At 48.3% G+C, this 15,624-nt stretch overlaps 1 protein-coding gene across 4 annotated transcripts in view; it reads left to right on the top strand.

The window, feature by feature from the left end:
- The window catches only part of RBBP8NL (RBBP8 N-terminal like), a 249,042-nt gene that overhangs the window by 133,374 nt on the left and 100,044 nt on the right, over positions 1-15,624 (top strand). For 3 of the 4 annotated variants that reach the window (XM_069650751.1, XM_069650749.1, XM_069650748.1), the window contains exons 3-5: positions 6,389-6,431; positions 9,047-9,142; positions 11,252-11,364. In XM_069650751.1, the coding sequence (XP_069506852.1) occupies positions 6,389-6,431; positions 9,047-9,142; positions 11,252-11,364 (252 nt within the window). Of the gene's footprint in view, positions 1-6,388; positions 6,432-9,046; positions 9,150-11,251; positions 11,365-15,624 lie in introns of those variants that run through there. The other variant, XM_069650750.1, reaches the window with a different exon arrangement.

The following is a 15,624-nucleotide window of genomic DNA, read 5'->3' as shown; positions in this document are numbered from 1 at the left end:
CTCCATGACCCAGCCTTTCATTAACCAGAACCGTTAAAGTTAATTAAATGCCTGATACCAAGGTTTGCAGGATGGATCGCCAACATTTCAGATGACAGAATGCTGTTAAACAGAGCATAAGGCTAGATGTGACGCAATCAACAACTCTTTCATTGAAAAAATACACAAAATCGGCAGATCATCTAATCAGCCTCACCCGGGGTTACCCCCCTCCTGCTCCCTAGCAAACAAACTACCCTCGACCAAATTCCATCCTCTCTCTCCTCCTGACCTACTAAAAACGCTTGCCTTCCTAAAACCTACATCCTACTCTGATATCATCCCGTCCTCCATCATTACACAATTGATGGGCCCAGCGCTCAATGCACTACTCAGCATCATTAATGCCTTCCTCACTGAAGGGTCATTCCTGGACACCCTCAAGACCGGTCTTCTATGACTTCTTTTGGAAAAAGCGACCCTAGACCCAGAGCACCTGTCCAACCACCGGACCAATACCAACCTCCGGTATATCAGCAAAATCCTGGAAAAAGTGGTCGCTAGAATCAAACAACTAGACCTCCTAAATGACTATGAGTCGGGGTTCAGCCTCAAGTGTAGCATCGCAACAGTCTACATCCAGGTGGTGGAGGATGCTCTCCAAATCATGGATAAGACTGACCCATGCCTCCTTGTCCTCCTTGACCTGTCAGCTGCATTCAACACTGTCAACCATCGCATCTCCCTCCTCACTGACAGGATGGGATTCTCTGGCACTGTATATAATTGGTTTAATGCTACCTCTAGAGCAGACACCAGTCCAATCAGATGAACATGTGTTCTAAATGGCTGCCTCTCTTGTGGAGTCCCCCAGGGCTCCATCCTCTCACTGATCCTTTTAACCTTATCACTGAGCCTCTGGACACACTCCTCAAAGTTCCCCGATATAGTCATCCACCAATATATGGACGATAGTTGTACATGAGAGTAAAAAGCCCAAAGGACATCAGCTGCCCTTGCAATTAGCTAGACATCATCCAGTCCTGGATCTTGACTGCCTACCTCAAACTTCACCCCTTTGAGACCAAATTAATTCTCGTCAGTACTCAGCTAAGTAACTTTTCCAACGATGGATCAATGATATGCGCTTATAAGTATTTGATCCTCAACTCTCAGATTCAGCAAAATCCTTAGGCTTCACCATTGATAGCAGCCTGTGCTTCCAGAAACACATAGCTAATAAGGCCCAAAACGGCCTGGCTCCAAATCTCCACCCTTTGCAAAATCAAACCCCTCATCCCTCTGCAGGACTTGTGGACCATAGTGCAAGCCCATGTGGTCTTGCACATCGATGAGGGAAATGCCATCCTGATGGGGTTCCCAGCTGCTCACTTGGCTCCCGTAAAATCAGTCTACCATGCCGCAACACGCCTTATTACGTGTGCATGGAAATTTGACCAAATCACCCCCATCCTTCGTGAACTACATTGGCTTCCCTTCAAGGCCCGGATATGGTTCAAGACTGCGTGCATCATCTACAAATCACTCATGAGGCGCACACCAGTGTACCTGGAGGCTAAGTGCCAGATATCTGCTGGTACACGCTGGGGCAGCAAATCAACCAACCGGTTTGCATCACAACTCGTCCCCAAAGAGTGGGCCCGCAAACAATCCTTTCCTTTTCATGCACACACTCCCTGGAACTCAATACTGCTATCAACTCAGAAAGATCCCACAATTCTCCAATTTCGCAAATCTCTCAGAAAACGCCTATTTCAACAACACCTGAGCAAGGACTAATCCCAATCAATGCACAGAGTGACGCACAGACTGCATCTCACAGGACTGTGCTACTGTTAAAAGCCCCAAACTCTGCCTACCCACATCCTGTACAGCGCTCTGCTGCTCTCGAGCTAAGTCAGCACTTTGAACAATAAAATAAAAATAAAAATAAGCTCCATTATCTGAACTTTTTTATTTGTTTTCCAGCTCTCTGCCACCCAGAAAACTGCACTCTGTCATCAGGCATATTTTCTTATCGGCACCTAGCATCGATGTATTGCTTTTGTTAGTTCGATGAACTGCACCATCACAGCCATTATCTCTATTCGGTAACTGAGCGCCAGGGCGGTAATGCTTTTCTCTAGACTTTGAGATGTGCTAAACTGGTTTGGCAATATCGCCTCTCAGCTTCCATCCAGCCGTCCAATGTCCGTCAGGAACATATTTCCCACATTCCAGGGTCGTGCTCAGTCTTGTAGAGAAGTATGTTACACGGTGGAGCGAAGTCAGACACCGTTTTGCAGCATGGATGGTGTGTGTGTGTCTGATTCATTTTTAGTTTATTGTCAGTGGTCGAAGTGGGCGGGAGCGGTTGGGAGCAGTGCTCTTCTACTTTTTTAATAGTTTTACTGTTCCTATACTTTATTTTAAAAAGAAACTATTTGTTTACTTTTAAAATAAAAGTGTAGCAAGAAGTTGAAACTTGCACTTCAGTGCACTGCACTGAGCATTCCCTTAAACAGCAGGTGTGTTTGCTTGGGGGTTTGAATTGCGTGTGGGAGGGGGCGTGGCAATGTGGTTTGTGGGGAGCAGGGCAGGCCAGCAGGGAACATAGTTGCACTGCTTCTTTTCGTACACTTCGACCACTGTTTATTGTATATTTTATTTACCTTAAAATACAGTCGCCGCATACCACCATGAGGCTATTTCGGAGTATGAAGGGAGTGATGAGAAGAGTGTAGAGAGAGTTAAGAGGAGGAAGGTCCGCAGGGTGGAACTTGGAACCAAAATGTTTTGAAAAGTGGCCCTATGTTACACCCTGCGAGCAATGGGTGTCAGAGAGATAGGGAAAAGGCGTTGAACACCAGAGTAACCACACTAAAGAGGCGGCATGGTAGAGGCCCACCTGGAAATCTGCAGAGTTCCCTGTAGGCCAGCCCACCTCTGAAAGTCAGAAGGGGGAAGAGCAGAGAGAGGGTGACCGCCCTAGAAGGAGCATTTGATGAACAACATCAAATACCATGGGCCTATGGGGAAAACCTCTGAATCCTAATGACTATGCATTATCCAGTAACAAAATGGACGCCGGGTGATGGAATCGGTCTGGCCTAGAGATCAATAGAGCAAGGCTTGACTAGCGGACTCAGCAGGGCAGAGTGTGTGCATGTATGTACGTGTGGATGCATATATCTAGGATTCTTGCAAGGTTCTAAACACCACCTTAAATCCATCTCAAAATGGGATGGGCAAAGGGAGCTGGAAGAGGAATAGTCGGGAGGCTAAGTGCAGAAAAGGATTGGTGAGGTTGTAACATAAAAGAAGGGGTGATACTGAAAGGAAACGAGGTCTGGCATTCAGTTACAATTTAAGGAGCACAGTGAGATGGGGACTAGGACAGAGGTCACCAGCATGTATTTATTTCTCTCTTCACCCCCTCTTGGTAACAGACTCAGCCCTTCTCTGTTCCCTGTGTCACCCCCCATTGCGATAGTTGACACTGTCAACCATGTCATCCTGCTCAACTGTCTCCGTGATAACCTGGGTATCACCGGTCAGGCTCTGGTGTGGCTGACTTCTTTCCTTTCTGACCGTCCCTCCCCAACTTGGGTCCTTCCTCTCCGATATCCTTTTCTCTGCCTGTGGTGTCCCCCAGGGATCTAACCTCTCTCCCTGGCTGTTCAACCAGTATCTGGCACTCCTTGCCCATCGCATTGCCGCTCTCTGCCCCAACTTTCAGGGCTATGCGGATGATATACAGCTCATTTTCAGGCTACCCTCGGCCTCTTCCTCCCCTCCCCTCATCTCTGAGTGTCTGTCTGCTACCCAGGATTGGTGTGCCGCCAATTACCTCTGCCTTAATGCCAGTAAAACTGAGACTCTACTCATCGGCACACCCACTCCCTACTTCCCGGCAGCTCTCTGGCCAGCCTCTCTTGGCCCACTTCCTGTTCCCATCTGCAAGGCTAAAAATCTTGGGGTCATCTTCGACTCCACACTATCCTTCTCACCTCACATCTCTGACATCTCTAAGAAGTCGCACTACCAGCTGCACCTCCTCAGAGGTATTCTTCCTTTCCTCTCCTTCCCCAAGAAGCTCACCGTCTCCAGAGGCCTGCGTCTCTCTAGGCTGGACTATTGTCACAGCCTCTATCTAAATCTGCCTGCCTCTACTCTCTGTCCTCTGCAACTTATGCAGAACAGGACTTCAAGACTTGTCCTTGGCCTCAAGCCCAGGGATCGTGTCTCTCCAGGACTGAAATCTCTGCACTGGCACCCAGTGGCTGTGAGGATTAAGTTCAAAATCCTCTGCATTGTCCACAAGGCCTTCTGGGGCCTGGGGCCAAAATACCTCCAACTCTCTCTTCCCTAATATCTTCCTTCTTGAGCTCTTCGCTCATCCGCCTCCAACTCCCTCAGGGTCAGTCGCTTTTCTAAGCAACAGGTTGGTGGCAGATCTCTCTCCTCGACAGGGGCCTCCCTCTGTAACAGCCTTTCTGCCTCCCTGAAACTTGAGGAGAACCATCTCCGGTTCTGTAAGCACCTCAAAACCTTCCTCTTTGCTTCTGCTTTCTCTCCCTCTCTCTCCTGCTATATTCCTGGCTGGAACTGCACTGGTCAAAACTACCTGGCCTCCCCTGTCTGATCTCGGGGACAGGTACCGCCAGTTGCACACCTGTACTGCCTCCCTGGCAACCCTTGCACCTAGGGACTGTTTTTCTGTCTCCCTACAGTCCCCCTACCAGCACTTATGTCTACACTTACCTTGCACTTGCCACCATCCAGCTGTTTTATTATCTTATTTATTCTACTACCCTTTGTACTGCACTTTCCCCTCTCCCTTCCCCCCTCGCACGTTTCCCTTTTCCCCCTTCCCATGCACTTGCGCGATTTGACCTAGTAGGATTGTTGTCTGTTGTCCCTTATTGTTCCCCCTCCCTTGCCTCGTCGCGCCTTGAAACACTTGTGTATAGGCATGTTATAAATGCCATATCATATCATAGCACCCAGTAACGCCTGGGTTTCTAGTATAGAGAGAAGGCTGTGGTAATTGGTTACACATGAGTTGCACCCAATCGACTGCGTGTTCCTCAGGCTGTCCCTTGGTCGCTCTCTGGGGCATACGTATGGGGCATAAGGGAACGGGACCTGTAGTTGGCTCCTTGTTGATCCATATTAGCCACAGCCTGATTACTAACCCCATTGGGTGCTTAAAACCAACCGGTCGAAGGCAGCAATGCTTGACCCTATTGGTGCCCATGTGTTCCGGAAGATAAATGCAAACCCCTCTTGGGGAGACAAGCAGCAAATCAGATGAGAGTTTAGACATTCAGAGTTACAGGCTGCCTCTGAGTCTTGCTTTGAGATTGAGGAAAAGAGGGGGGGGCTGGATAGATGTAAATGGGGAGCCATTGCTTATATGAACATACATATTGAATGGAGACGCTGACCTTGGACGATACTTAGTGGAAGCATAGGGTGCACTGCCCACGATCTGACATGACCGGTGTCTAGGCATGGCGGTAATGCCTATATTAGACTCTCAATGTAAAGGCATGTGTGTAATGCTGTGGTCTGAGCCTGTTCATGTGCATGCATTGCTATAGAACTGAAGAGACTTCCCTTCACTGGGAACTAAAGCAGGAATGCATTGTGCTGTCTGGCCCCTCCAGTGGTACACACCAACATCAACGTGCACATTACAGGGGATGCGGGGCTGGGTATAAAGGTGTTTGCTCCCCACAGTTGCCAAGGATGCAGATGTATGCTGCCAGGATAATGTCATGGTCTCTTTCTAGGGACCCGAGGTCTTAGCCATTGTCCAGGCACACCTTTCTTGCAGGTGGCTCTCACATACCTTCACATTACAGCTAATCTGGGGTGCAGCGGGGAGTCTTGCTCCCCAGCCCTCCTATGGTGGCAGCGACCAGTCACCAGTTAAAGTGGAACATCACAAGCGCTCCCCCATTTGCCTAGAGAGCCGTGAGCAGGTGTTAGGTGGGCCGGTTGTGTAGGCCAGTTTACCGGATCATTGCACTGTACAGAGTTCCCAACAAGCCCTACTCTCCTCATCTCATGCACACTGCCCACTCCTCACACCGCGGCTCCTCATTCCACCTGGTTTTCCTTCATTGCTACCCTTTCTCCTACCGCTCACGGGCAATTAATGTGTCGATGTTTCCCCAAAAACATTTCCTTCGTCCATGAAATATGCTGCATTGCATAAGTCTGAACACAAGCTGAAATGGGCCAGACCAGTGTCCATCCTGGGCTGTAGCGTGGCGCGTAATCCCCAGGGTCATTTGGTGCGCCTTATAAATGTATTAAAGTTAAAGTAAAGAGCAAGCGTGTTCAGAGCGCAGTTTTGCTTATCAATCCCAGTTTATAAATGTACCTTTTTTTATTGCAGGGTTGCAAACGAAGCTGGCGGATCTAACCATGGAGAAGTGTCGGTAGGTGCAGGGACTGAACCTCGAATTAAATATATTTGGGAGTTAGAGAAAGCTGCCACCCTAATAGCGCAGAGAGCTTGACAACCTGCCCCATGACCAAGAGAAGCTCAAGCAACCATGGGAGGTGGGAGTACTCGAGAAGGACAACCCATAGGAGCAGGAGGAGCAAGACTGGGAGCTATTGGACTAGAATCTGATCCTGAACTCGGAGCAGTGATTGTCTACACATGGAAGGGGAAGAGGAGGAGCATCATTCTGTCTTTAGATTGGACAGGAAACCTCCAATGAAAACAGGGAGAAGGTCCTGGTCCTTAACATTGGGAGATGGGGGACTACAATGGGACACAGGGTAAAGGGGACACCTGCACGATCGGCCACGGGAACTAGGAGCAGGGAGATGGTGTGGAGAGTTAAAAGAACCACCTATGGGAGCTGGGGGGAGGAAGGACACGCCACCTGTCCATACCATGACAAGAGAGTGACACTCCAGTACAAATAGGAAAGGAAGAGGAGTAGGTCAGGGGGCATTTATGTGGGCTGAGCTGGAAGGAGGTAAACGTGGCCTCTTGATCTTTGAGAGGTGATAACCACCAGTGGCAATGTTTAGGGGACTTCTAGACAAGATTAATGATCTGTGGGGGTCAGCTGGAGGACACATCATGCTTGCCACAGAGAGAAAGTGGGTCACATATTGAAGGAGAGGAGCAAGCCCACCCAAAGAAGCCCGGGGGGTACATCCCTTTGTTGGAGATGAGATGGATCAGAAATAAGAAAGGGCAGGGGATTGAGATCCCACCCCGAGATTGCAGAGGTAATAGACCACCTTTGGAACGAGAGGCTGGGAATGAGAGAAGGACCAGCCACCTCATATTAGAGAAGAGATGATCACCTCATGTGAGCTAGCGGGTCCTTTCCTGACAATCAAGAGAAAGTGTCAACACACATTGAAGTACAGCATCCACTAGCCTGGCCTTGGAGAAGAAATACTTGCCCATTGAGTTAAGAATGATGGCTCCCAGAAGGATATTATAGGTAGAAGCTGAGGGTCCTAGAAGCGCAGATCCTGTTGGAGTTTAGCAAGCCAGTTTCCTATAATATATATCATTATGGTACATTGTCAGGGGAATGCGAGATAAAGACGTTTATTCTGCCACAATAGTCAGGAGGCCCTTTATGGATATACGAGTGTAAGAGCCTGTGTACACGGGCCACCAAAAATGCAGGTTTTCACTAACACAGTAGGACTACTATATATCCTAAGGTAACAGCTCCCTCTAGCGGTGACAACTGGAGAAGTGACTGCATCAGACAAACATACATCTGGCCTTTTATTATATTGTTAGATTAGAATAGGGAGAGCATGAAGATGCACCCTGGAGATTTCACACTCGCATGCACGCCAGAGCCCACCCATAAACTTTACATTTCACTCACACTCACATACACACACACACACACACCGCAAGAGGGCATGTATTTGCCTTTCATTGGAGTATTTTAGGTCAGAACAAAAATGCCCTTTTTCGATTACAAGGCAGGCATGGAAGGGAATGAAACATATTTAGCATGCAAAAAAATATTCTTTACTGCTTGCCCTCCCACTAAACACTGCTCCAATATCTTGAAACGAAAGAAGTCATCCATTGCGATGCACACATGTGGGAACACATGCACACATGTGGGACACTTTCTTTTCATTGTCCAGGATGTATTTTGGCCCAGTTCGACCTTGTCAAGGGGGAGCTGTGGGGGCTCGGTCTCTGGCTCTACCTATGTGAATGGAAGGGGGGGCTGCGGCCCTGCCTCTACTTATGTGAATGGAAGGGGGTCTGGGCCCTGCCTCTACCTATGTGAATGGAAGGGGGGGGGCTGGGGCCCTGCCTCTACCTATGTGAAGGGAAGCGACTGCATGCAGGCCGCAGCGCATGGGACTTTTTCCACCGGTGATGCAACCTTTACTCAAGGGAAGGCAAGAAAGAAACATGCATTCCAGAGCTATTGGCAATCGGGGGACCCATGGCAAGCAATCTGGGTACCCACAGTTCAAGTAAGAAAATAACTTGGCACACCTGCCCACTCTCTCACAGCAGAGCTGAGTCCTCCACAAGCAAAGGGGAAGGTTGTGTGCCAAGTGGAGCTCCCAGTGGCGCCTTTCAGACCCCAGGGTTAGCACCGGGGCCTACCGAAAGTTTGGATTGAAGTAGGACCTCTCGGTGGGTAGTTTGGCAAGAAACCAGTGGAGTGGGCAGCAGCTGAAACCGTGTTAAGTTACCTATTGTCAGATATACACAGAGGCACACCAGGCTGGTGGGTGCATACATGGAGACAAATGAAACTATTGGCAACGTCAGCGAGGTACTCATTCAGACACCACTCTCACTCCCGCTTTCCCTCTCTCAGTCCCTTTTCTTTCATTCCCGATCCAAGAGCAGCTGCCACCACAGTCTCTGGGTTAGGACCAGTGAGATAGTCTCACGACAGTTCACACAATCCTGCCTCCTGGCAAACTGCACCTGATTCAGGCAGCAAGAATTCTTCATCAAAAACAATAAAAATGTCAGGGCAGCCAGAGCCCATCATAACCAGTGCTCTTCCCTCATATCTCCCAACTCCAGAGACGCACAGAGAATCGAGGAGCTGTTTGCGAAAAACCATCTTCTGAGGGAACAGCAGAAGGTCCTGAACGAGAATGTGAAAGTGCTGGAAAACCGGTGAGATGTGAGCCATGCACCTATGTTAACGTTAAAGGATTTTATAAAGCACACCGGTACCACTTGCCTGGTCTCTCGGCACTCTGGCGGTTCTGTGAAAATAAGAGGGGGGGGTTAGTGGTAGTGGAAAGAGAGGGAGAAATGAGCAAGGCAGTTGTGATGTGCTGTTAGCAGCCTCAGTTTGGAGGTACCGTTCGCTGAGCTTGGGTGTGAGATTCGGGAGGCGGACGTCATGTGGTGTTGTGCAAGGTTGTGGGTGCTATGTCTTGTTGCGGTGTTGTGAAGTGTGTGCCGTTTCCTGTGCTGAAGGGTTCTGGTTGTTTTAGTGCAGTATGTGAGATTTGCCTGCAGAGGGTTGATTGTTAGTATTGACAGTTCTGTCTAGATGTGACGTAAGTTAATATTCACAATTCTGTCTAGGTGCAACACAAGCTAATATTCACAATTCTTTCTAGCTGTGATGCAAGCTAATATTCACAACTCGGTCTAGTACGACGCAAGCTAAAATTTACAATTTTGTCTAGATGTGATGCAAGCTAATATTCCCAGATCTGTCTAGGTGTGACACAGGCTAATATTCACAATTCTGTCTACATGTGATGCAAGATAATAATCACAATTCTATCTAGATGTGGCGCAGGCTAATATTCACAATGTGTCTAGATATGATGCAGGTTAACTTTCACAGTTCTGTCTAGATGGGACGCAGGGTAATATCCACAGTTCTGTCTAGATGTGACATATCTAGATAATATTCGACCTTCTGGCTAGATGTTACGCTAGCTAATCTTCAGAATTTTACCCCTTTCATAGTTGGCCACAATGCAAGCTGTGGCTGACTAACCCAACTGGCTTGATGCAACGTATGGTAACCTTACACATTGAGGGTAAATTCAGAAAGGCTGCCTTATACAAGTGGGATCAGGGATGCCATTTGGGGGTGGCCAGGTGTCTCCCTTGCTACCCCTCTGGTCCCCCTGGCTAGCCCTAAACAAAAATATATTTCTTTTTTTTTTGCATTTAAGCTCCTGGGCTGTGGCCAGCGCCATGCGGTTCTTTGTTTCTGGAGTGACTGGCTTTCTTGTTCAGGCCTCTTTAAAGAAAACAGGGGGTTCCACAGGTGTAACACTTGGAGCAGTGACGCTATATAAGAAGGAATAGGAGTAACAAATAATTGTTCTTTCTGGAGATCTATACAATAATTGCTAGACTCATTAAAGGTCCCATACTGGGCAGCAGCAGAGCCAGTGCACACCTGCCTGCCAGTGCCCTGGGCCTTGCGTACCGGTCCGGCGTGGCCAAGGCAAGGCCCTTGGGCCACGGCACGGACCAGGAGCAGCCGCGGCCCACGACCCTCCCGCATCATGCTAATTGTGCCGTTTTATATTTTCGGCATTTTCTGACAAAAAATGCCGAAAATATAATACGGCACAAGTCACCAGGGAGAGCCCTGGCAGGGAGAGGCGCTGAGATGGGAAGTGGCCCATAATATTGGAGGAGGGAAGAAGCTGGGAAAAGGAAAGATGTGCCCCGAAGCTGAGGAGGGGCAGCTCCTTTTATGTTGGTGAAGCAGAGGTTGTGGACTTAGCATGGCTTCAGCTGTGCAGATTGGTGTATACTGTTGTGACTTAATGGCTTCAGATCCTGTAAATAAGTCAGGGCAACAGTAAGAAGTTCTGCGTTGAACGGAGTTGTAGGTGTTCCCCCAAGGGATTATGCGCACGAATATGTATTGCAGGTGGGGGCCCAGCGGTGCTCAGCGTGCTAGGTCTGTAGCATGGTAAGGGTGGCGGTTGAGTAGCGCTTTGTTGTGTGTGTTGTAACCTTACAAGTCTACCTAAGAAGGCTGTATGTTGCATCATTTCACGTGCCATGATGATTAAGAAGTTAGCTCAGTGTGCTAAGCACTTGTTACCGAGATCTCTGTTCACATGCCAGATCAAAATACCAAATCACAGCAAGACTGGCTCAACCTTTCCTCTTTTTGAAGTTGATTGATAAACTGTAGTATGTTTAGATTTGTGGCTAATATATGCCAAGCCCAGTCCAGTTCGCCTTTCTAGTGTGACCTAAACCCAGTGAAGTCTTGTGTTTGCCCTTTTCTTCTAGACTGCGAGCGGGTCTGTGTGACCGGTGCACAGTGACTCAAGAAATGGCCAAGAAAAAGCAGCAGGAGTTTGAGAGCACTCACTTCCAGAGCCTCCAGCACATCTCATCTCTGAGTATGTAATGTGTGAATGGGATGGGCTATCGGGAAACGCTCATTGTGCGCTGCTGAAATGGTGGAATGGGATGGTCTGTCGAGAAACGCTCATTGTCCGCTGCTGAAATGTGGGAATGGGGTGGGCTATCGAGAAACACTCATTGTGCGCTGCTGAAATGTGGGAATGGGGTGGGCTATTGAGAAACGCTCATTGTGCCTTGCTGAAATGTGGGAATAGGATGGTCTGTCGAGAAACGCTCATTGTCCGCTGCTGAAATGTGGGAATGGGGTGGGCTATTGAGAAACGCTCATTGTGCCTTGCTGAAATGTGGGAATGGGATGGTCTGTCGAGAAACGCTCATTGTCCGCTGCTGAAATGTGGGAATGGGATGGGCTATCGAGAAATGCTCATTGTGAGTTGCTGAAATGTGGGAATGGGATGGTCTGTCGAGAAACGCTCATTGTCCGCTGCTGAAATGTGGGAATGGGATGGGCTATCGAGAAACACTCATTGGGCCTCATTACGAGTCAGGAGTTAAGGGGTTTATGGCGCTGTAAACGGCGCCGACCCTTAACGCCTGATTACAAGGTCCCTTAGCGCCATGGTGAGTTTAACGCCTGCTTTTTGCAGGCGTCAAAATCCAATGCGCTAAGGGACCTTGGCGGTAAAGGTACGACCCAGGCAGTAACTTACCGCCTGGGTCGTAATGAGGCACATTGTGCGCTGCTGAAATGTGGGAATGGGGTGTGGGTTATCGAGAAATGCTCATTGTGCCTTGCTGAAATGTGGGAATGGAATGGTCTGTCAAGAAACGCTCATTGTCCGCTGCTGAAATGTGAGAATGGGATGGACTATCGAGAAACGCTCATTGTGAGTTACTGAAATGTGGGAATGGGATGGGCTGTCAAGAAACACTCATTGTGCACTGCTGAGATGTGGGAATGGGATGGGCTGTCGAGAAAAGGTCATTGTCTGCTGCTGAAATGTGTGAATGGGATGGGCTATTGAGAAACGCTCATTGTGCGCTGCTGAAATGTGGGAATGGGGTGAGCTATTGGGAAACACTCATTGTGCCTTGCTGAAATGTGGGAATGGGATGGTCTGTCGAGAAACGCTCATTGTCCGCTGCTGAAATGTGGGAATGGGATGGGCTATTGAGAAATGCTCATTGTGAGTTGCTGAAATGTGGGAATGGGATGGGCTATCAAGAAACTCTCATTGTGTGTTGCTGAAATGTGGGAATGGGATGGGCTGTCGAGAAACGCTCATTGTCCACTGCTGAAATGTGGGAATGGGATGGTCTATCAAGAAACACTCATTGTGCGCTGCTGAAATGTGGGAATGGGGTGAGCTATTGAGAAATGCTCATTGTGCCTTGCTGAAATGTGGGAATGGGATGGTCTGTCGAGAAACGCTCATTGTCCGCTGCTGAAATGTGGGAATGGGATGGGCTATTGAGAAATGCTCATTGTGAGTTGCTGAAATGTGGGAATGGGATGGGCTGTCAAGAAACACTCATTGTGCACTGCTGAAATGTGGGAATGGGATGGGCTGTCGAGAAACGCTCATTGTGCGCTGCTGAAATGGTGGAATGGTATGGTCTGTCTAGAAACGCTCATTGTCCGCTGCTGAAATGTGGGAATGGGATGGGCTATCGAGAAACACTCATTGTGCGCTGCTGAAATGTGGGAATGGGGTGTGGGCTATCGAGAACCGCTCATTGTGCCTTGCTGAAATGTGGGAATGGAATGGTCTGTCGAGAAACGCTCATTGTCTGCTGCTGAAATGTGGGAATGGGATGGGCTATTGAGAAACGCTCATTGTGATTTGCTGAAATGTGGGAATGGGATGGGCTGTCAAGAAACACTCGTGCACTGCTGAAAAGTGGGAATGGGATGGGCTGTCGAGAAACGCTCATTGTCCGCTGCTGAAATGTGGGAATGGGATGGGCTATTGAGAAACGCTCATTGTGTGCTGCTGAAATGTGGGAATGGGATGGGCTATCAAGAAACTCTCATTGTGTGCTGCTGAAATGTGGGAATGGGATGGGCTGTCGAGAAAAGCTCAATGTGCGCTGGTGAAATGTAGAAATAGGATGGGCTGTCGAGAAATGCTCATTGTGCGCTGCTGAAATGTGCCAATGGGACGGGCTATCGAGAAACGCTCATTGTGCCTTGCTGAAATCTGGGAATGGGATGGTTTGTCGAGAAACATTCATTGTCTGCTGCTGAAATGTGTGAATGGGATGGGGTATCGAGAAATGCTCATTGTGCGCTGCTGAAATGTGGGAATGGGATGGGCTGTCGAGAAACGCTCATTGTCCACTGCTGAAATGTGGGAATGGGATGGTCTATCGAGAAACACTCATTGTGCGCTGCTAAAATGTGGGAATGGGACAGGCTGTCGAGAAACACTCATTGTCTAATGTGGGATTGGGATGGTTTATTAGGCAGAGCCCAAAGCAATGTGTGAAAATGTGGGTTATCGAGAAACGCTCATTGTCTAATGTGCAATTCAATTGGGATTAGTCATCAAGAAACTCTTACAGTGTAGTGTGGAAATCTGGTAAATGATTGCGAGACGCTTGCGTAATGTGGGCCCAGGATGGGTTATCAAAAACACTCAAAGTGCAGTGTGGAAATATGGTGGCTTCTCGAGAGATGCTCATTTTCTAATGTGGGATTACGTAGGTTTACCAAGAAACGCTCACAATCTAGTGTGTAAATATATTTTATCGAGAGACGCTTTGGTAAGGTGGCACTCGGATAGGTTATCAATGAGCGCTAAAAGTGCAGTGTGGAAATTTGGTGGGATTAGCTATCAAGGAATACTCAAAGTGCTTTTTTGGAAATATGGTGGATTTTCGAGAGACTTATTGTGTAATGTGAGGATGGGTACTCGGGAAACACTCAAAGTACACTGTGGAAATATAGTGGGTTAAAGAGAGACGCTCATTGCATAATGTGGATATTGGGGTGGGTTACCAAGAAACTCTCCAAGTGCAGTGTGGAGATATAGTGGGTTACAGAGAAACGCGTATTGCATAATTTGGATATTGGGATGGGTTACCAAGAAACTCTCAAAGTGCAGTGTGGAGATATAGTGGGTTACAGAGAGACGCGTATTGCATAATGTGGATATTGGGATGGGTTACCAAGAAACTCTCAAAGTGCAGTGTGGAGATATAGTGGGTTACAGAGAGACGCTTATGGTCTAATGTGCGATTCGGTTTGATTTTTTGATAAAAGCTTTTTGTTTAATTTAGAAATACGGTGGATTATGGAAAACACTTAGGAGCTCATTTTCAGTTGAGCCAAAAGGAGAATGGAAAGTGTAAAAGCTTTGAGTGGGGCTTTAACGCCATCCATTCATTCATACCACATTTCTATGGCAGAGACGAGGTTGGGGCGGAACGCAATTTGCCTTTCTGCCGCTGTCTTCCTCTCCGCCACACAAATGCTCCAGATCTGTGCCGGCACAGATGCTCGATGTCCCTATGAGGTACGCCTACTTTATGTAACAGCCACAATCAGGCGGACCCCATAGGTATCCATTGTACACGCATGGCGGGGGGCGTGTACAAATGAAATGAAACCCTCCCCGACATGCTTGCACACCGCAGAGGGTTTCATTTCAACTGGGAACACGGCTTACCGGCTTACAGCTCCTGTCCTTTCATTTTCCTGACCCGCAGCGTTTACTCACTTTGCACTGCCGAGTGCAAATGTGAAGGGCAAAAGGTGGCGCACACGCTTTTGTACGCCGCCTTTTGCCCTTTACATTTGCAACCCGGAATGCAAATGATGAAAATGTGGTGGTGGGAGCCACTTAGATTACACTGTAAACGTAGCGGCTCCCCGCCGTCAAACTACAGTTGTATAGAAAATGAGCCCTTTAGTGTGTAATGTGGGAATGGGAGCAGCTGCCAAAAAATCGCAATGCTGCATCTTAAGTGAGGCAGTAAATGGTACAAATGATCAAAACAAGGCTGAATGCAGATCTCCACTTGCTTTTTACCATCAGTGCCATCTTGCATCGCATTTCCTAGATGGAGTGGGGACTCAGGGAGTAAAATCGGCTCCACAGGTTGCTTCGCTTTCCGCCTGTGGAATCCTTCTTGATTCCAGACGTCTTCTACACCTATGAAAAGCACGTGGAATCCATAGTGGATCATTGTAACGCTGGCCAGCATGCACGAGCATGGCAGCTGGCATTACCGTTTACCTACTGGTCTGGGTGGAAATAATGGCCCAAGAACGCAGTGACAGCCGAACTCCC

This window comes from Ambystoma mexicanum, chromosome 3p, assembly GCF_040938575.1.
Source record: "Ambystoma mexicanum isolate Mex_15411 chromosome 3p, UKY_AmexF1_1, whole genome shotgun sequence".
In the NCBI taxonomy this organism is placed as follows: Eukaryota; Metazoa; Chordata; class Amphibia; order Caudata; family Ambystomatidae; genus Ambystoma; species Ambystoma mexicanum.
This window is presented reverse-complemented; position numbering and strand designations above follow the sequence as displayed.